We start from the raw sequence: 21,863 nt of genomic DNA on the forward strand, positions 1-21,863 counted from the left end.
CACCTCTCTCCCCTCCCACCTCTCTCCCTCAGCTCTCTCTCCCCCGCTCCCTCACCCCACTGTACTGTTGTGAACGAACGGTACCAGCTCATTCCTGGTAGTGTTTAGTTTGACGAGCTGTGTGGGATTATGTGTTTCGTGGGTGCACCGTGCTCTGGAGGAACGTGTGTACGGTCAGATGGCGATGCACTTGAACTCTGTTAAGCCATCTCCCTAATTGACGGCCGACTTTTCTTGCTGCCTGCGGCTTGACACACGATCACCCTCCCCCTCTCGTCCTCTCTTACAGTGGAGGGGGGAGACGGGGGGCAGCCTCTGGCCAATGGTGACTGCCAGTTACCCCGAGACCTGGAGGAGGTGGTGAAGGTTCCCAGAAAATCGATTGGTGAGTGAGGCTGGCTCTGGGAAAGGTGCTGCGGATCGGGGGGGGGGGGGGAGGGGGTATACGTTTGGGAAACCTGGGAGCCGGCCCTTTTCTGCGGTGAGGTGACCCTGGGGCAGTGGGAGGGGGAGCTGGCTTGACCACAGGAACCATGGTAGCTTAGCGGTCAAGTGCGACCCTATCACACTCAGGGGGTGGGGGTGTCGGAGTTCAGAGTTCAATTCCAGCGCCCTCTGCAAGCAAGTTTGTTCATTCCCTCCCATGAGCCTTTGGGTCGTTGTAAACTGTCCCCTGATTAGGCTACGGTTAAAATTGTGGGGATGGGGGGGATGGGTTTGAATATCTACGGTAGTCTGTTCAGGTCCGACCATGTTGACGTCTCGGTCAGGGAGGGTCGCCCAGCCTCCTCAGGAGGATAAAGGTGGTCCCCGCAGACCCTTCCCAATTCCGTGCAGATGCACCGCGGGAAGGGAAGAGCCCCGCAGATTCCAGCCGCTCCTCCCGTGCACCCCGCCTGCACTTGCCACTGTCTCGATACAGTCAGGCCTCTTTTAGAGTTTTGGGAGTGGAGTTAGGCTCCTGAGGAAGGACGTACTGCCTTTGGAGGAGGGGGCCCAGAGGAGAATGGTTCCGTGAATTAAAGCTTGCATATCTGAGGAGCATGTGATGGTTCAGGGTCTGTCCTTGCTGGGGGTTAGAAAAATGATCTATCAAAGGCCCAGATAGTGGATGTGGAGAGGATGTTTCCTTATAGTGGGGGAGCCTAGGACCAGAGGACACAGATAGAGTGGATGTGGAGAGGATGTTTCCTATAGTGGGGGAGCCTAGGACCAGAGGACACAGATAGAGTGGATGTGGAGAGGATGTTTCCTATAGTGGGGGAGCCTAGGACCAGAGGACACAGATAGAGTGGATGTGGAGAGGATGTTTCCTATAGTGGGGGAGCCTAGGACCAGAGGACACAGATAGAGTGGATGTGGAGAGGATGTTTCCTTATAGTGGGGGAGCCTAGGACCAGAGGACACAGATAGAGTGGATGTGGAGAGGATGTTTCCTATAGTGGGGGAGTCTAGGACCAGAGGACACAGATAGAGTGGATGTGGAGAGGATGTTTCCTGTGGTGGGGGAGTCTAGGACCAGAGGACACAGATAGAGTGGATGTGGAGAGGATGTTTCCTGTGGTGGGGGAGTCTAGGACCAGAGGACACAGATAGAGTGGATGTGGAGAGGATGTTTCCTGTGGTGGGGGAGTCTAGGACCAGAGGACACAGATAGAGTGGATGTGGAGAGGATGTTTCCTGTGGTGGGGGAGTCTAGGACCAGAGGACACAGATAGAGTGGACGTGGAGAGGATGTTTCCTGTGGTGGGGGAGTCTAGGACCAGAGGACACAGATAGTGTGGATGTAGAGAGGATGTTTCCTATAGTGGGGGAGTCTAGGACCAGGGGACGCAGATAGAGTGGATGTGGAGAGTGTGTTTCCTATAGTGGGGGAGTCTAGGACCAGAGGGCACAGACAGAGTGGATGTGGAGAGGATGTTTCCTTATAGTGGGGGAGTCTAGGACCAGGGGACGCAGATAGAGTGGATGTGGAGAGTGTGTTTCCTATAGTGGGGGAGTCTAGGACCAGAGGACACAGATAGAGTGGATGTGGAGAGGATGTTTCCTGTGGTGGGGGAGTCTAGGACCAGAGGACACAGATAGAGTGGATGTGGAGAGGATGTTTCCTGTGGTGGGGGAGTCTAGGACCAGAGGACACAGATAGAGTGGATGTGGAGAGGATGTTTCCTGTGGTGGGGGAGTCTAGGACCAGAGGACACAGATAGAGTGGATGTGGAGAGGATGTTTCCTGTGGTGGGGGAGTCTAGGACCAGAGGACACAGATAGAGTGGACGTGGAGAGGATGTTTCCTGTGGTGGGGGAGTCTAGGACCAGAGGACACAGATAGTGTGGATGTGGAGAGGATGTTTCCTATAGTGGGGGAGTCTAGGACCAGAGGGCACAGATAGAGTGGATGTGGAGAGTGTGTTTCCTATAGTGGAGGAGTCTAGGACCAGAGGTCACAGATAGAGTGGATGTGGAGAGGATGTTCCCTATAGTGGGGGAGTCTAGGACCAGAGGACACAGATAGAGTGGATGTGGAGAGGATATTTCCTATAGTGGGGGAGTCTAGGACCAGAGGACACAGATAGAGTGGATGTGGAGAGGATGTTTCCTATAGTGGGGGAGTCCAGGACCAGAGGGCACAGCCTCACAATAGTAGGAGATCCCTTTAGAACGGAGATGAGGAGGAATTTCTTTAACCAGAAGTGGTGGATTTGTGGAAGTCATAGCCACAGACAAATAAGAAGGCCAAGTCATATATGGCTGCGTTCTTGATTAGTCAGGGGCGTCAAAGGTTAGGTGAGAAAATAGGAGAAGGGTGTTGAGAGGGTTAATAAATCAGCCGTGATGGAATGGTGGAGTAGACTTGATGGGCCGAATGGCCTAATTTTGCTCCTTTTCTGTTTGATGGCAATAAATCCTGGCTTTGCTGTAAGAATGGATAAAATTCGGGGGGGGGGGGAAGGGGTTATATTTCTGCACGATCTCCTCCTGTGAAGGTAGGTTTTGGGAGAGACCGCAGAGAGCAGAGATTGTAGGAGCAGTCGAGGGAGGGTGAGGGAGAGGGGTGGGTGGAGGTGGTGACGGGAGAGGGAGCGGTCTCTGGGCGGGTCGAAGGGTATGGGGGCTCCCAGCCCCACCTGGTCTAACCGGTGTTTGCCCCCCCCACCCCCACCCCCACCCACCATTGCCAGATCGGGAAGCGGAGAGCGACTTTGACGAGGAGGAGGAGCAGGATTTAAAGAAACAGTCCAGTTCGACGGATGAGGTGGGTCTCGGGTGTGGCCGACCGAGGACGATTAACGGGGTGGGGAGGGGGTGGCTCTCTTCCTCACAGGGGAAATGGAGATTCTCCTTGTCTTTTGGATAACGGTGGGGACGGAGACAGGCAGTGCCCAGCAGAGGAGAGGAGCCGTCTTCCTATTGGGGGGGAGCGGGATTGGAGGAGTCCCCCTGTTGGATTGGGACAGTTGGGACTGTTTCCGAGAGGGAATGGGCTTCCTGCTGGAGGGGTGGAAAGGGGAATGCAGTGGGTTTTGCCAAGGGGCCTCGTCCTCTCTTCAATTCTCTGGCGAGGGGCAGACCCGTTGACATGGGACTAATACCTCCCCCGTGCCCTCTAACCCCTCCCCAACCTCCCCCTGACCTGCAGGGCACGGCGGGAAGCGAGGTCAATGCCACGGAGGAGATGTCGACCCTGGTCAATTACGTGGAGCCGGTGAAGTTCAAGTCCTTCGAAGTGGCCAGCAGTAAGTTTGCGCGTTTCCGGGGGCAACCCTCGATACCATCTCTCTCTCGCTCCCCCACCTCCATCCAAAGGTCTTTGGCCAGAAGTGTTAACACTGCTTCTCTGTCCTTGGGCACTGTCCGACCTGCTGAGTCTTTCCAGCAAATTAGACCAGGTGAGACCGCCTGTTCCTGTAGGCCTCATTATGACCACTTTTCCCCCGCAGAGAGGGACAAATACTATGAGATGTCGTCGATGGTGGAGACGAAAGGATTGGAGCAGCTCACCAAATCGCCGGTGGAGTTTGTGGAGTATCCTTCTCTGACAGGATGAGCGGGGCCTGGCGTTTGAAGACCTGGCTTGGGTTTAGGCCCAGCTGGGTGTGGTCAGGCCTCAGGGAACCGGATCTATCTTGGGGCTGAGGCCTGCTGTTGTTGGTTAGGAAGGAAGAGGGACTTGGGCACAAGGCCTGCACGGAGGACAGGGCCTGAAAATTTATTTATTGTCAGATGTGCTGAGGTACATTGAAAAAAAGATTTTTTGCACGGCCTCCCTTCAGATTATCAGTAGATTTAAAGGTTTGTTTATTTTGAAGGAGAAGAAGACTTGTCTTCTCCCGACAGCCACGAAACAAAGAAAGAAGAGACTTCAACACTCTTCCCCCATTACAAAAACAACGGCAAAAACCCCCAAAACCACCTCCTCCTCCCCCCCCCCGCACAAAACGGAACAGGAATGTCGACCCCCGAGAAACAACCCCTCCCCTGCACAAAAAAAACGAACAGAACGTCACCCCCCACCAAACACCCTTCCCCTCGGACAACAGAACTGAGGGGGAGGAGGTGATTTAAAAAAAATATAAATCCATAAGTCTGACAAACTCCACAGTCTGTAAACGCAGAACCACGATACCGTCACTGACTTTCCTCAAGAGAGAGAGGCCTACCTGCCTGCCACGGTGAGCCTCGCACTGATAGGCCGCTCCTTCTCGCCGGCGATTAAAAGGCAGCATGTCCAGGTGGCGCGAGGGAAAGCGAGGCAGTGCTACGGTTACAGAGGTAGAACGATAGAGGTAAGACCATAAGGAAGTTCGGCCCGTACAGACCGCTCCGCCATTTGATCGTGGTTCCTCTGAACCCCATTCTCCCCGTAACCTGAAGTAATCCAGAGTCGAGGGGGTGAGCCATCCAGGGAGCAGGTCTGGTAGCCGAGTGCGAGGTGGGGGGAGTCAGAGGGGAATTGGGAGTCCTTGGCGGAGGTCGAAGGTTCGTGGCGAGAGGCAGCCTGACTGGCGGTTTCTCCTTGACGACGTCCCCCCCCCCCACCATTTCAGATACAACAAGAAACAGCTGAGCCGTATCTACCCCAAGGGCACCCGCGTCGACTCGTCCAACTACATGCCCCAGGTCTTCTGGAGTACCGGCTGCCAGATGGTGGCCCTCAACTTCCAGACCCTCGGTGAGTGCCCCACCCCTCCATTCTCATTCCCTCGCCCCTCGCTTTTCCCCTCTCCCTCCTCTCAAGCCCATGCTCTCTATCCTCTTCACCTTCGGCTTTCTTCACCCACTCTCATACCTCCCTTCCCCTTCACTGCCCTTCCTCACCCTCCCTGCACCCCACCACCATCCCTCTCCCTCGTCCCTTCTCTTCTCCCTCCCTTCTCCGATCCCCCCTCCTCCTCCTCTCATTTCCCTTGGATTCTCCATTGGCTACCTTCCCCCTCACTCCCCTTCCTCCCTCATTCTCTCTCCCCCTCATTCTCTCTCCCCCTCACTCCCCTCCCCCTCACTTTCCCTCCTATCCTCATCCTCCCTCACACCCCCTCATTCTCCATTCAACACCCCTCGCGCCCACCCCCTTCTCCCCTCCCCGCCTCCTCGTTCTCCCTCGCCCCTCGCTGATGCTCCGGTTTGCTCCCGCCAGACCTGCCGATGCAGCTGAACATGGGGATTTTCGAGTACAACGGGGGGAGCGGGTACATCCTCAAGCCGGAGTTCATGCGGAGGATGGACAAGCACTTTGACCCCTTCACCGAGAACATTGTGGACGGGATCGTGGCCAACACCGTCTCCATCAAGGTAAAGCTGAATGTTCCTCCCTCAGCCCTCCTCCCCAATGTTCCCCCCCCCACCCCGGTCACTTCAGCCTTGGGCCCCTGGAGGGGGTTTTCAGATCCTCGGCCCTGCGGTAGGGGGAGTGCAGATTCTCAGCATCATGGGGTGGGGATGCCAACTCGAGGCCCTTCGGCCCGTCGAGTCCATTCTGATCCGAGTTTCTTTCAGAAGTCGGGAAATTGCCTCAGGGCCATTTGGCGAATCGTTAATAGAATGAGGGGAAGGTTGAAAATTGGACGGGAAAAGGGAGCATAAAGGAAAGATGGCGCTGCTGTGTGACCAGCTTTCTATATCCATAGATAAGAAACTTTCCGTTCACATTTGCAGATAAAAAGTCAGTCAGAAAGCCCCTATTCAAATAATAGTTTCCGGGGCTTTCTGGAGTCAAACAAACTTAACTACTAGGGTGAAACTGACAGCTGCATTACACAATGTGACCACTAGGGGGCACACTGAACAACTGCATATACACACTGTGACCACTAGGAAACATATTAAACAGTTACATGTATAAAAATGTTTATTAAAAAATACAAGCAGGTAATTAAATGGTAAACTGTTTAATGCAACAATGAGGAAATCTGCAGATGCTGGACATTCAAGCAACACACACAAAGTGCCGGTGGAACACAGCAGGCCAGGCAGCATCTATAGGGAGAAGCGCTGTCGACATTTCCGGCCGAAACCCTTCGTCAGGACTAACTGAAAGAAGAGATAGTAAGAGATTTGAAAGTAGGAGGGGAGAGAGGAAAATGCAAAATGATAGGAGAAGACCGGAGGGGGTGGGGTGAAGCTGAGAGCCAGAAAGGTGATTGGCAAAAGGGATACAGAGCTGGAGAAGGGAAAGGATCATGGACGGGAGGCCGAGGGGGAAAGAAAGGGGGAGGGGAGCACCAGAGGGGGATGGAGAACATCCTCTTTTTCTTTCCCCCGAGGCCTCCCGTCCCTGATCCTTTCCCTTCTCCAGCTCTGTATCCCTTTTGCCAATCACCTTTCCAGCTCTTAGCTTCACCCCTCCCCCTCCGGTCTTCTCCTTTCAGATCTCCTCCTCCCCCTCCTACTTTCAAATCTCTTACTATCTCTTCTTTCAGTTAGTCCTGACGAAGGGTCTCAGCCGGAAACGTCGACAGCACTTCTCCCTATAGATGCTGCCTGACCTGCTGTGTTCCTCCAGCATTTTGTGTGTAATGCAGTAATGCTGACTTGTCCATTAGGTCTGAGGACTTTTCTTTGCCTTAGTGATTAAAGTTCTTATCTTTGAACTTCCTAGAGCTTGCACTTTCTCTGCAGCTGTGACACTTCATTTTGCGTTCTGTTATTGTTCTACCTCAGTGCTCTGTGTAACGATCTGATCTGTATCTCGATACACGTGACAACGGTGAACCTTTTGGCCGTCCCTGCGTCTGCCTCCAGACATGAACCAAATTTCTAGGCATTGGAAAGGCTCTGCAAAGCGGTGGGTGCAAGTAGGGGAAGGTCCGCCACTCCTGAGTTTTCTGTCGCGGAAGAGAGGTCTGTGGCAGTGTGACCTGGTGTTTGTTCAAAGTGCACAGTAAATTTATTATCAAAGTACCACCGTATACTGCCCTGAGATTCGTTTTCCTGCAGGCATTTATAGGAAAATTGAATTGAATTGGTTTCGGGGTGACTCGGGTCCCCAACGATCCTTCGGGCCCTCTTTACACCCCCGTTTCTGTAAATGTCCTGAATGGTGGGAAGTTCATGTCCGCACCACTCTCTGCAGAGCCCTGCGATCGAGGGAGGTACGGTTCCCGTACCGGGCGGTGATGCAGCCAGTCAGGATGCTCTCAATCGTGCCCCTGTAGATAGTTCTTAGGAGTTGGGGGCCCATACCAAACTTCCTCAACCGTCGGAGGTGAAAGAGGCGCTGTTGTGTCTTTTCCACCACATAGCTGGTGTGTACAGACCACGTGAGGTCCTCGGTGATGTGGATGCTGAGGAACTCAAAGCTGTTCACCCTCTCAGCCCCAGATCCATTGATGTCAGTAGGGGTGAGCCTGTCTCCAGTCCTCCTGTAACCCAGAACCAGCTCCTTTGTTTCTGCGACATTGAGGGAGAGGTTGTTCTCTTGACACCACTGTGTCAGGGCGATGGCTTCTTCCTCACTGCAGGCTGCCTCGTTACTATTGAGACTAGGCCAATCAGTGTAGTATCATCAGCAAATTTAATTAACAGACCGGAGCTGTGGGTGGCGACACAGTAGTGGGTGTACAGAGGGTAAAGGAGGGGGTTTAGGACACAGCCCTGGTGTTGAGGAATCAAGAAATACAACAGATTTTATAAAAAGATATGTAAATAAAGACTAACAGCAAAGGTAAACAAACTATAAATTAAAAGTAATACTGAGGCTTGTACACGATTGATGTTTTGATCCGAGATGCTTCTTCAGGACCCTTCGGTTCTGGCGAAGGGTTTCGACCTGAAATGTCGATTGTTAATTCCCCTCCATGGATGCTGCCCGACGGGCTGAGTTCAGCGTTGGGGTGAGTGAGGTTTTCCAGGCCGGTTTAGGAGCCTGCTGGTTGAGGGGTAATAACTGTCCCTGGTGTGAGACCCGAGGCTCCTGTACCTCCTGCCCGATGGGCCTGGGTGATGGGGGTCTTCGATGCTGGATGCAGATCGGTACGAGGAGCTGTTGGCCGGACAGCGACAGCTCCTCGTCGAGCTGTTTCCCCGCCCCCCCCCCCCTCCTGCACTGACTCCCCTCCCTTCCCCAGATCATCTCTGGCCAGTTCCTGTCGGACAAGAAGGTGGGGGTGTACGTGGAGGTCGACATGTTCGGGCTGCCCATCGACACCAAGCGCAAGTTCCGCACCAAGATCGTCACCAGCTCGCTCAACACCGTCTGGGAGGAGGAGCACTTCGTCTTCCGCAAGGTAGTCTCCCCCCCCCCCCCCCCCCCGGACCCTCGGCGCGGGGCAATGGGGCAGTGCAGGGTGGTGGGGTTGAGAGAGATGGGTGCGCAATGTGCAGAGATCTTCCCCTCCCCTTCATGTTTTGGCACAACTCTTGTCTCCCACCCTCTGTATTTTCATACTCTCTCCCCCCTCTAATTGCATTCCCTCTCTCTAGCCCCCCTTCTCCTGCCCTCACTCACCCCTTCTCCCACTCTCTCCCCATCCCCCTCCACACTCTCCTCCCTTCTCCCCCTCCACACTCTCCTCCCTTCTCCCCCTCTCCGCCATCTCTCCCCTCTCCCCACCTCCACCTCTCCACCCTCCCCCTCACCCTCCACCCCCTCTCTCCTCCCTTCATCCTCCATTTCCCTACTCCCCTCGTCCCCCCTTTCTCTTATTTCCTCACCCTACAACCCTCTCGCCATCCCCTCCATCACCGCGGGGGGAGGGAGCGAGGAATAGGTGATGGACCGAGCCCCTCCCGACACGCCGGCGGACAGAGCCCCTCCCTCCACGGCGGCGGACCGAGCCCCTCCCTCCACGGCGGCGGACCGAGCCCCTCCCTCCACGGCGGCGGACCGAGCCCCTCCCCCCACGGCGGCGGACCGAGCCCCTCCCCCCACGGCGGCGGACCGAGCCCCTCCCCCCACGGCGGCGGACCGAGCCCCTCCCTCCACGGCGGAGGTCCGAGCCCCTCCCTCCACGGCGGCGGACCGAGCCCCTCCCCCCACGGCGGCGGACCGAGCCCCTCCCCCCACGGCGGCGGACCGAGCCCCTCCCCCCACGGCGGCGGACCGAGCCCCTCCCCCCACGGCGGCGGACCGAGCCCCTCCCCCCACGGCGGCGGACCGAGCCCCTCCCCCCACGGCGGCGGACCGAGCCCCTCCCCCCACGGCGGCGGACCGAGCCCCTCCCTCCACGGCGGCGGACCGAGCCCCTCCCCCCACGGCGGCGGACCGAGCCCCTCCCTCCACGGCGGCGGACCGAGCCCCCCTCCCTCCACGCCGGCGGACCGAGCCCCTCCCGACACGCCGGCGGACCGAGCCCCTCCCCCCACGGCGGAGGTCCGAGCCCCTCCCTCCACGGCGGCGGACCGAGCCCCTCCCTCCACGCCGGCGGACCGAGCCCCCCTCCCTCCACGCCGGCGGACCGAGCCCCTCCCGACACGGCGGCGGACCGAGCCCCTCCCCCCACGGCGGCGGACCGAGCCCCTCCCCCCACGGCGGCGGACCGAGCCCCTCCCCCCACGGCGGCGGACCGAGCCCCTCCCCCCCACGGCGGCGGACCGAGCCCCTCCCCCCCACGGCGGCGGACCGAGCCCCTCCCTCCACGGCGGCGGACCGAGCCCCTCACTCCACGGCGGCGGACCGAGCCCCTCCCTCCACGGCGGCGGACCGAGCCCCCCTCCCTCCACGCCGGCGGACCGAGCCCCTCCCTCCACGCCGGCGGACCGAGCCCCTCCCTCCACGGCGGCGGACCGAGCCCCTCCCTCCACGGCGGCGGACCGAGCCCCTCCCTCCATGCCGGCGGACCGAGCCCCTCCCTCCACGGCGGCGGACCGAGCCCCTCCCTCCACGGCGGCGGACCGAGCCCCTCCCTCCACGGCGGCGGACCGAGCCCCTCCCTCCACGGCGGCGGACCGAGCCCCCCTCCCTCCACGCCGGCGGACCGAGCCCCTCCCTCCATGCTGGCAGAGGGAGCCAAAGCTCTCACCCTCTCCTCTCACAGGTCGTACTGCCAACACTCGCCTCGCTGCGAGTGGCCGTCTTCGAGGAAGGCAGCAAGTTCATCGGCCACCGAGTCCTCCCAGTCTCAGCGATCCGGCCCGGTAGGTGAGGGTGGGGATGGTTTTGGGGGGGGGGGGGGATAGGATACTTGGGTGGGGGTTGCTGATACAACTCGTGGGACGACCCACGGTGCAGCAACCAGACTGTCTGCAGAGAACATTTGTACAGTTCCAGGAGGTGGGTTGTTCTTGGGAAGTGGGGGCCAGAGTACAGAGACGGGGACGTGTGTAGGGGCCGGAGGGGGGTCACAGAGACAGGGAGGGGTGTAGGGGCCGGAGGGGGTCAAAGAGACGGGGTGTAGGGGCCGGAGGGGGTCACAGAGACGGGGTGTAGGGGCTGGAGGGGGTCACAGAGATGGGGTGTAGGGGCCGGAGGGGGTCACAGAGACAGGGAGGGGTGTAGGGGCCGGAGGGGGTCACAGAGACGGGGTGTAGGGTCCGGAGGGGGTCACAGAGACGGGGTGTAGGGGCCGGAGGGGGTCACAGAGACGGGGTGTAGGGGCCGGAGGTGGTCACAGAGACAGGGAGGGGTGTAGGGGCCGGAGGGGGTCAAAGAGGCGGGTTGTAGGGGCCGGAGGGGGTCACAGAGACGGGTTGTAGGGGCCGGAGGGGGTCACAGAGACGGGGTGTAGGGGCTGGAGGGGGTTACAGAGACAGGGAGGGGTGTAGGGGCCGGATGGGGTCACAGAGACGGGTTGTAGGGACCGGAGGGGGTCACAGAGACGGGGTGTAAAGGCCGGAGGGGGTCACAGAGATGTGGAGGGGTGAAGGGGCCGGGGGGGGGGGGTCACAGATGGGTGTAGGGGCCGGAGGGAGTGACAGAGACGGGGAAGGGTGTAGGGGCCGGAGGGGGTTACAGAGACGGGGAGGGGTGTAGGGGCCGGAGAGGGTTACAGAGACGGGGAGGGGTGTAGGGGCCAGAGGGGGGGGTCACAGAGATGGGGAGTGGTGTACTGGCCAGAGGGGGGGGGGTCACTGAGACGGGGAGGGGTGCAGGGGCCAGAGGGGTTACAGAGACGGGGAGGGGTGTAGGGGCCAGAGGGAGTCACAGAGACGGGCCAGGGGCCAGAGGGGTTACAGAGACGGGGAGGGGTGTAGGGGCCGGACGGGGTCACAGAGACGGGGAGGGGTGTAGGGGCTGGAGGGGGGTCACAGAGACGGGGAGGCATGTAGGCGCTGGAGGGGGGGTTACAGAGACGGGGGGGGGTGCTGGAGTGGGGAGTGATTGAGTTTCTCTCATTCTCTCTCCTCACCCATCTGCCTTCCCTTTACTTCTCTCCTGTCCTGCGCCTCCCCCACTCTCTCCCCGCTCCTCCTCACTCTTCCCCCTCACCCCTCCTCACACCCCCACTGCACAGGTTACCGATACATCTGTCTGCGGAACGAGGCGAACCAGCCCCTCCCACTGCCTGCGCTCTTTGTTTTTACGGAGGTGAAGGACTTCGTCCCAGACACACACGCAGGTCTCTGCTTCCCTGGGCTCCCTACCCTAAACTCACAACTGTGTACTTGGTGCGGGCTTTGGGTGGGTGTAGAGGGAGCTTCACTCTGTGTCTGACCCCGGGAGTGTGTGATGGGATGGTGTGGAGGGAGATTCACTCTGTGTCTGACCCCGGGAGTGTGTGATGGGACGGTGAGGAGGGAGCTTCACTCTGTGTCTGACCCCGGGAGTGTGTGATGGGACAGTGCGGAGGGAGATTCGGTGGGAGGGCGCGAGGGGACGGTGCGGAGGGAGATTCGGTGGGAGGGCGCGAGGGGACGGTGTGGAGGGAGATTCACTCTGTGTCTGACCCCGGGAGTGTGTGATGGGACGATGTGGAGGGAGCTTTACTCTGTGTCTGACCCCGGGAGTGTGTGATGGGATGGTATGGAGGGAGATTCACTCTGTGTCTGACCCCGGGAGTGTGTGATGGGACGGTGTGGAGGGAGATTCACTCTGTGTCTGACCCCGGGAGTGTGTGATGGGACGGTGTGGAGGGGGCTTCACTATGTGTCTGACCTCGGGAGTGTGTGATGGGACGGTGTGGAGGGAGCTTCACTTTGTGTCTGACCCCGGGAGTGTGTGATGGGACGGTGTGGAGGGAGATTCACTCTGTGTCTGACCCCGGGAGTGTGTGATGGGACGATGTGGAGGGAGATTCGGTTTAAACAGAAGGATTTGTCTGGCTATTCGACAGATTATATCAAGGCTCTGTATAATCCGATCAAACACGTAAACCTGATGGAACAGCGGTCCAAACAGCTGGTGTCGCTGACCGGTGACGATGAGGTGAGTGGCATTCAGACCCCCTCCAGCCCAGTCTGACTCCTCCCTCCCTCCGTCCCACCCTCTGCTGTCTTTCTGGACCCGTAGTTGATTGTGAATTCTGTTGAATTTCTTCCTGTCCGTCTGCTCTCTCCCCCTAGGCTTACTTTCTGCTCGTATCTCGTCCTCCCCCGATTCCCTCTCGGACGTTGCTGGTGAATACCTCCCACCTGCTCTATCATTCCGGTTCCCATTCCCCTGCCAAATTAAGTTAAAACCTCCCTAACAGCTTTATTAAACCTTCCTGCCAGGATATTGGTTCAGGTGTAACCTGTCCTTTTTGAACAGGTAATACTTCCCCCAGAAGAGACCCCAATGATCCAAGAATCTGAAGCCCTGCCCCCTGCACCAGTCTCTCAGCCACACATTCATCAGCCTGATCCTTCTATTCTTGCCCTCGCTAGCACGTGGCACAGGTAGCAATCCTGAGATCACTACCCTGGATGTCCTGCTTCTCAGCTTCATTCCTAACTCCCGGAAATCTCTCTTCAGCACCTCCTCCGTTTTCCTCTCTCTGTCATTCTTACCAACATGTACCAAGACAGCTGGCTGCTCGCCCTCTACCTTCAGAATATTCTGGACCCGATCCGAGACATCCCGTACCCTGGCACCTGGGAGGCAGCACACCATGTGGGTATCTCTACCAGGCTCACAGTATCTCCTGTCTGTTCCCCTGACTATGGAATCCCCTATAACTCCCGCATTCCTCTTCTCCCTCCTTCCCTCCTGCACAACAGCGCCAGGCTCAGTGCCAGAGACCCGGTCACCGTGGCTGTCCCGTGTCAGGTCATCCCCCTCAACAGCATCCAAAACGATAAACTTGTTGCTGACGGGGGGCAGCCACAGGGGTGCTCTCCACTATCCGGGCATTTCCCTTCCCTCTCCTGACAGTCACCCAGTTTTCTGACCCCTGTAGCCTAGGGATGACTGCCTCCCTGTAGCTCCTGACTATCACCTCTTCACTTTCTCTAATAAGCAGTAGGTCATCAAGCTGCAGCTACAGATCCCTAACACGGTCTCTGAGGAGCTGCATCTCGGTGCGCCTGGCGCAGATGTGACCATCCCGGAGGCTGGAGGTCTCCCAGGATTCCCACATCTGACACCCTGAACAAAGCACTAACCCTGCAGACATGCTACCTAATTCCACAGGAACGAAACAAGGAAGAATAGGTCTCCAAACACAGGAACTTTTTTAAACCATTCGCTCGTACCGTTGGCTGTGTGAGCCCTGCAGTTCCTCCGTCCGTCCGCGCCGATTCGTCAAGGGGAGTAAAAGAGTCGGTGCCTCGCTCTCGCCTCTTCCCGTTACTGCCAAAGCCCGACACTCTGCTTCCACTCACTCCGCTGCCCGCTGCACAGGGTGGTCTTTTTAAACCCTCCCTGCTGCTGTGTCTACGTCACGCGCCTGCGCAGTCTCGCCCTTCTTCTACTCGAAGAAGTTTTTTAAAAAACTGCCTTCCTTCAGAATTTAGCCCTTCTTGTCCCTAACGTAAATGCCTCTACCTACCACCCCCAGCAGGGCGCCCCACACACACGCCCACCTCCAACATCCCCCTATACTTTCCTGTCGCTTTAAAGTTATGCCCCCCCCCCATCCTGTATTAGCCATTTTCTGCCCTAGGGCCGTCTCTGGCTGTCCACTCGATCTGTGTCCCTTTGGACTCCTTTGTCCTGGTGAATCTCCTCTGCACCCTCTCTCATCCAGGCAGCGTCCTGGTGAATCTCCTCTGCACCCTCTCTAATCCGGACAGCGTCCTGGTGAATCTCCTCTGCACCCTCTCTCATCCGGACAGCGTCCTGGTGAATCTCCTCTGCACCCTCTCTAATCCCGGCAGCGTCCTGGTGAATCTCCTCTGCACCCTCTCTAATCCAGGCAGCGTCCTGGTGAATCTCCTCTGCACCCTCTCTAATCCAGGCAGCATCCTGGTGAATCTCCTCTGCACCCTCTGTAATCCAGGCAGCATCCTGGTGAATCTCCTCTGCACCCTCTCTAATCCCGGCAGCGTCCTGGTGAATCTCCTCTGCACCCTCTCTAATCCCGGCAGCGTCCTGGTGAATCTCCCTCTGCACCCTCTCTAATCCAGGCAGCGTCCTGGTGAATCTCCTCTGCCCCCTCTCTCATCCAGGCAGCGTCCTGGTGAATCTCCTCTGCACCCTCTCTAATCCAGGCAGCATCCTGGTGAATCTCCTCCGCACCCTCTCTGATCCAGGCAGCGCCCTGGTGAATCTCCTCCGCACCCTCTCTGACCCAGGCAGCGTCCTGGTGAATCTCCTCTGCACCCTCACTAATCCAGGCAGCGCCCTGGTGAATCTCCTCTGCACCCTCTCTAATCCAGGCAGCGCCCTGGTGAATCTCCTCTGCACCCTCTCTAATCCAGGCAGCGCTCTGGTGAATCTCCTCTGCACCCTCTCTAATCCGGACAGCGTCCTGGTGAATCTCCTCTGCACCCCCTCTCATCCGGACAGCGTCCTGGTGAATCTCCTCTGCACCCTCTCTAATCCCGGCAGCGTCCAGGTGAATCTCCTCTGCACCCTCTCTAATCCAGGCAGCGTCCTGGTGAATCTCCCTCTGCACCCTCTCTAATCCAGGCAGCGTCCTGGTGAATCTCCTCTGCCCCCTCTCTCATCCAGGCAGCGTCCTGGTGAATCTCCTCTGCACCCTCTCTAATCCAGGCAGCGTCCTGGTGAATCTCCTCCGCACCCTCTCTAACCCAGGCAGCGTCCTGGTGAATCTCCTCTGCACCCTCACTAATCCAGGCAGCGCCCTGGTGAATCTCCTCTGCACCCTCTCTAATCCAGGCAGCGCCCTGGTGAATCTCCTCCGCACCCTCTCTAATCCAGGCAGCGCCCTGGTGAATCTCCTCCGCACCCTCTCTAATCCAGGCAGCCTCCTGGTGAATCTCCTCCGCACCCTCTCTGATCCAGGCAGCGCCCTGGTGAATCTCCTCCGCACCCTCTCTGATCCAGACAGCGTCCTGGTGAATCTCCTCTGCACCCTCTCTCATCCGGACAGCGTCCTGGTGAATCTCCTCTGCACCCTCTCTAATCCCGGCAGCGTCCTGGTGAATCTCCTCTGCACCCTCTCTAATCCAGGCAGCGTCCTGGTGAATCTCCTCTGCGCCCTCTCTGATCCAGGCAGCGTCCTGGTGAATCTCCTCCGCGCCCTCTCTAGTCCAGGCAGCGCCCTGGTGAATCTCCTCCGCGCCCTCTCTGATCCAGGCAGCGCCCTGGTGAATCTCCTCCGCGCCCTCTCTGATCCAGGCAGCGCCCTGGTGAATCTCCTCTGCACCCTCTCTGATCCAGGCAGCGTCCTGGTGAATCTCCTCTGCACCCTCTCTAATCCAGGCAGCGTCCTGGTGAATCTCCTCTGCACCCTCTCTAAACCAGGCAGCGCCCTGGTGAATCTCCTCTGCACCCTCTCTAATCCAGGCAGCGTCCTGGTGAATCTCCTCTGCACCCTCTCTAATCCCGGCAGCTCCAGGTGAATCTCCTCTGCACCCTCTCTCATCCAGGCAGCGTCCTGGTGAATCTCCTCTGCACCCTCTCTAATCCGGACAGCGTCCTGGTGAATCTCCTCTGCACCCTCTCTCATCCGGACAGCGTCCTGGTGAATCTCCTCTGCACCCTCTCTAATCCCGGCAGCGTCCTGGTGAATCTCCTCTGCACCCTCTCTAATCCGGGCAGCGTCCTGGTGAATCTCCCTCTGCACCCTCTCTAATCCGGGCAGCGTCCTGGTGAATCTCCTCTGCCCCCTCTCTCATCCAGGCAGCGTCCTGGTGAATCTCCTCCGCGCCCTCTCTAATCCAGGCAGCGTCCTGGTGAATCTCCTCCGCGCCCTCTCTAGTCCAGGCAGCGCCCTGGTGAATCTCCTCCGCGCCCTCTCTGATCCAGGCAGCGCCCTGGTGAATCTCCTCCGCGCCCTCTCTGATCCAGGCAGCGCCCTGGTGAATCTCCTCTGCACCCTCTCTAATCCAGGCAGCGTCCTGGTGAATCTCCTCTGCACCCTCTCTAATCCAGGCAGCGTCCTGGTGAATCTCCTCTGCACCCTCTCTAAACCAGGCAGCGCCCTGGTGAATCTCCTCTGCACCCTCTCTAATCCAGGCAGCGTCCTGGTGAATCTCCTCTGCACCCTCTCTAATCCAGGCAGCTCCAGGTGAATCTCCTCTGCACCCTCTCTAATCCAGGCAGCATCCTGGTGAATCTCCTCTGCACCCTCTCTAATCCAGGCAGCTCCTGGTGAATCTCCTCTGCACCCTCTGTAATCCAGGCAGCGTCCTGGTGAATCTCCTCTGCACCCTCTCTAATCCAGGCAGCTCCAGGTGAATCTCCTCTGCACCCTCTCTAATCCAGGCAGCATCCTGGTGAATCTCCTCTGCACCCTCTCTAATCCAGGCAGCTCCTGGTGAATCTCCTCTGCACCCTCTGTAATCCAGGCAGCGTCCTGGTGAATCTCCTCTGCACCCTCTCTAATCCAGGCAGCGTCCTGGTGAATCTCCTCTGCACCCTCTCTAATCCAGGCAGCGTCCTGGTGAATCTCCTCTGCTCCCTCTCTAATCCAGGCAGCGTCCTGGTGAATCTCCTCTGCTCCCTCTCTAATCCAGGCAGCTCCTGGTGAATCTCCTCTGCACCCTCTCTAAAGCCTCCACATCCTTCCTAGAAAGGGGGGATCAGAATTGATCACAGTGTTGGCTGTCACATTTCACTGTATGTTTGAGGTGTGGAGGAATTTCTTTAGCTGGAGGGTGGTGAATCTGTGGAATTCATTGCCACAGACAGCTGTGGAGGCCAAGTCTGTGGGTATATCTAAACCAGAGGTTGATAGGTTCTTGATAAGTCAGGGTGCCGAAAGTTACAGAAGGCAGGAGAATGGGGTTGAGAGGGTTAATAGATCAGCCATGATGTAATGGCAGATCAGACTCGATGGGCCGAATGGCCTAATTCTACTCATGTCTTGTCTTCTGATAAACACTTGACAGACAAAGCTAATCTTTTAAGCAAGCTTTCCGTTCTGCCTGTGCAGATGGACCATAAACCCGCACTGACTTAATAAATCGCTCTTTCCTCCCCGGTCCGCTCTCTGCTCGTGCCCAGGCGTTGCGGCCGCTCAGTCCAGAAGCCCCCAACCCCGCGGAGGAGCTGAAGAACAAACCGGACGTGTGCATTGCCACCCCGATCTGCAGGGGCTCCCTCACTCCGTCCATTGGCGAGACCAAGCCGAGCGGAGAACCAGGTACCTGGCGCGGCTGTGGGCAGCGGGGAGAGCGGGCTTGCGTGTGTCTTTGCTGGGTTTTCGCCCCGTGACCGAGTGGGTTTTCTCCCACCACCCCCAAAACGACATGCGGGGTGCGGGCTCGGTTGGTGAATTGGCCGCTGTTAGTTGGGTGAGGGTCGGATCTGATGTGGGATAAAATGCGATCGGTGTAATGCTGGTCGGTTCTGAGAGAAAGGGCCCGCGGGCTCACCAGGTTTAAACCACGGCCATGTTCAATGTCCCTGCCTTTTCCCCCCTCCCTTCCCAGGTAACTGCCGTGCGCAGGAAGATCCGATTCCCAGCATTTTATCAGGTGAGTGCAGGCCGGGCCTGGGCAGTTACCATGACAACAGGAGGACTGGGCCTAGCTGTTGGGTCCTCTCGTAGAATATGGGTCGGTATGACCCGCTCCACAGACTGTAGCTTGTTGTTGGGGGTTGGTTGAGGGGCAGATTATAGTTTGGGTGGGGTTAACCCATGAGTGGGGGGGGGAACTCAGTAGCGCGTGCCGGGGAGGGCGGGGTTCTGCGCATCCCCACTCATGGTGTTGTGTGCCGGTGGGCCGCTGCCGGCTGCAGAGGTAACGGTGATGCCAGTGGAGCAGCTGAAAACGCACAAGGCCTACGTGAAGCTGCTGAAGAAACAGCAGAAGGAGCTGCAGCAGATGCAGAGGCGGCACGTGAAGAACATGGACGCCCTGCGGAGGGAGCACGCCCAGCAGCTCAGTGAGGTGGAGAACAACGCCGCACGCCGGCGCTCCCTCGTCACCCGCGCCATCAAGCAGGGCAGCAAGACCACGTGAGTGTGCACACACCCTCCCCAACCTCCCAATCCTTCCTTCCCCTCCCCAGCCTCCCATTCCAAACCTCCCTCACTAATCTCCCATTCCAAACCTACCTCCCAAACCTCCTTCCAAAACCTCCAATTCCAAACCTCCCTCCCCAAACTCCTATTCCAAGCCTCCCTCCCCAACCTCTCATTCCAAACCTCCCTCCCCAATCTCCCATTCCAAACCTCCCTCCCCAATCCCCCATTCCAAACCTCCCTCCCCAACCTCCTATTCCAAACCTCCCTCCCCAACCTCTCATTCCAAACCTCCCTCCCGTACCTCCCATTCCAAACCTCCCTCCCCAACCTCCCATTCCAAACCTCCCTCCCCAACCTCCCATTCCAAACCTCCCTCCCGTACCTCTCATTCCAAACCTCCCTCCCGTACCTCTCATTCCAAACCTCCCTCCCCAACCTCTCATTCTAAACCTCCCTCCCCAACCTCCCATTCCAAACCTCCCTCCCCAACCTCCCATTCCAAACCTCCCTCAGTAATCTCCCATTCCAAACCTACCTCCCAAACCTCCCTCCGAAACCTCCAATTCCAAACCTCCCTCCCCAACCTCTCATTCCAAACCTCCCTCCCCAATCTCCCATTCCAAACCTCCCTCCCCAACTTCTCATTCCAAACCTCCCTCCCGTACCTCCCATTCCAAACCTCCCTCCCCAACCTCCCATTCCAAACCTCCCTCCCCAACCTCCCATTCCAAACCTCCCTCCCGTACCTCCCATTCCAAACCCACCTCCCCAACCTCTCATTCCAAACCTACCTCCCCAACCTCCCATTCCAAACCTCCCATCCCCCACCTCCCAATCCTTCCCTCCCTCCCCAACCTCCCAATCCTTCCCTCCCTCCCCAACCTCTCATTCCAAACCTCCCTCCCCAACCTCCCATTCCAAACCTCCCTCACTAATCTCTCATTCCAAACCTACCTCCCAAACCTCCCTCCGATACCTCCCTCTCCAACCTCCCATTCCAAACCTCCCTCCCGTACCTCCCATTCCAAACCTCCCTCCCCAACCTCCCATTCCAAACCTCCCTCCCCAATCTCCCATTCCAAACCTACCTCCCAAACCTCCCTTCGAAACCTCCAATTCCAAACCTCCCTCCGAAACCTCCCATTCCAAACCTCCCTCCCCAACCTCCCATTCCAAACCTCCCTCCCCAATCTCCCATTCCAAACCTCCCTCCCCAACCTCCCAATCCTTCCTTCCCTCCCCAACCTCCCATTCCAAACCTCCCTCACTAATCTCCCATTCCAAAACTACCTCCCAAACCTCCCTCCCCAACCTCCCATTCCAAACCTCCCTCCCCAACCTCCCATTCCAAACCTCCCTCCCCAATCTCCCATTCCAAACCTCCCTCCCCAATCTCCCATTCCAAACCTCCCTCCCCAACCTCTCATTCCAAACCTCCCTCCCCAGCCTCTCATTCCAAACCTCCCTCCCCAACCTCCCATTCCAAACCTCCTTCCCGAACCTCCCCATTCCAAACCTCCCATCCCCCACCTCCCCTCCCTCCCCAACCTCCCAATACTTCCCTCCCTCCCCAACCTCCCATTCCAAATCTCCCTCCGCAACCTCCCATTCCAAACCTCCCTCCCCAATCTTCCATTCCAAACCTCCCTCTCGAACCTCCCATTCCAAACCTCCCATCCCCCACCTCCCAATCCTTCCCTCCCTCCCCAACCTCCCAATCCTTCCCTCCCTCCCCAACCTCCCATTCCAAACCTCCCTCCCCAACCTCCCAATCCTTCCTTCCCTCCCCAACCTCCCAATCCCTTCCCTCCCCAACCTCCCATTCCAAACCTCCCTCACTAATCTCCCATTCCAAACCTACCTCCCAAACCTCCCTCCCCAACCTCCCATTCCAAACCTCCCTCCCGAACCTCCCATTCCAAACCTGCCATCCCCAATCTCCCATTCCAAACCTCCCTCCCCCACCTCCCAATCCTTCCCTCCCTCCCCCACCTCCCAATCCTTCCCTCCCTCCCCCACCTCCCAATCCTTCCCTCCCTCCCCAACCTCCCATTCCAAATCTCCCTCCCCAACCTCCCATTCCAAATCTCCCTCCCCAACCTCCCATTCCAAACCTCCCTCCCCAACCTCCCATTCCAAATCTCCCTCCCCAACCTCCCATTCCAAACCTCCCTCCTGAACCTCCCATTCCAAACCTCCCTCCCCAACCTCTCATTCCAAACCTCCCTCCCCAACCTCCCATTCCAAACCTCCCTCCCCAACCTCCCATTCCAAACCTCCCTCCCCAATCTCCCATTCCAAACCTCCCTCCCCAACCTCTCATTCCAAACCTCCCTCCCCAATCTCCCATTCCAAACCTCCCTCCCCAACCTCTCATTCCAAACCTCCCTCCCCAATCTCCCATTCCAAACCTCCCTCCCCAACCTCTCATTCCAAACCTCCCTCCCCAATCTCCCATTCCAAACCTCCCTCCCCAACCTCTCATTCCAAACCTCCCTCCCCAACCTCTCATTCCAAACCTCCCTCCCCAATCTCCCATTCCAAACCTCCCTCCCCAATCTCCCATTCCAAACCTCCCTCCCCAACCTCTCATTCCAAACCTCCCTCCCCAATCTCCCATTCCAAACCTCCCTCCCCAACCTCTCATTCCAAACCTCCCTCCCCAACCTCTCATTCCAAACCTCCCTCCCCAATCTCCCATTCCAAACCTCCCTCCCCAATCTCCCATTCCAAACCTCCCTCCCCAACCTCTCATTCCAAACCTCCCTCCCCAATCTCCCATTCCAAACCTCCCTCCCCAACCTCCCATTCCAAACCTCCCTCCCCAATCTCCCATTCCAAACCTCCCTCCCCAACCTCCCATTCCAAACCTCCCTCACTAATCTCCCATTCCAAAACTACCTCCCAAACCTCCCTCCCCAACCTCCCATTCCAAACCTCCCTCACTAATCTCCCATTCCAAACCTCCCT

The 21,863-nt window shown here is 58.0% G+C and overlaps 1 protein-coding gene across 1 annotated transcript in view; it reads left to right on the plus strand.

The window, feature by feature from the left end:
* The window catches only part of LOC132384036 (1-phosphatidylinositol 4,5-bisphosphate phosphodiesterase beta-3-like), a 211,803-nt gene extending 191,606 nt beyond the window's left edge, over positions 1-20,197 (plus strand). The window contains exons 15-27 of the mRNA XM_059955321.1: positions 290-385; positions 3,180-3,253; positions 3,638-3,734; positions 3,939-4,023; positions 5,046-5,170; positions 5,636-5,790; positions 8,565-8,723; positions 10,473-10,572; positions 11,889-11,993; positions 12,708-12,799; positions 17,927-18,065; positions 18,355-18,399; positions 18,665-20,197. Coding sequence (XP_059811304.1) covers positions 290-385; positions 3,180-3,253; positions 3,638-3,734; positions 3,939-4,023; positions 5,046-5,170; positions 5,636-5,790; positions 8,565-8,723; positions 10,473-10,572; positions 11,889-11,993; positions 12,708-12,799; positions 17,927-18,065; positions 18,355-18,399; positions 18,665-18,888 — 1,496 coding nt within the window. The 3' untranslated portion in view covers positions 18,889-20,197. The remainder of the gene's footprint in view (positions 1-289; positions 386-3,179; positions 3,254-3,637; positions 3,735-3,938; positions 4,024-5,045; positions 5,171-5,635; positions 5,791-8,564; positions 8,724-10,472; positions 10,573-11,888; positions 11,994-12,707; positions 12,800-17,926; positions 18,066-18,354; positions 18,400-18,664) is intronic.
* The last annotated feature ends 1,666 nt before the right edge of the window (positions 20,198-21,863 follow it).

Source organism: Hypanus sabinus, chromosome 31, assembly GCF_030144855.1.
Source record: "Hypanus sabinus isolate sHypSab1 chromosome 31, sHypSab1.hap1, whole genome shotgun sequence".
NCBI lineage: Eukaryota > Metazoa > Chordata > Chondrichthyes > Myliobatiformes > Dasyatidae > Hypanus > Hypanus sabinus.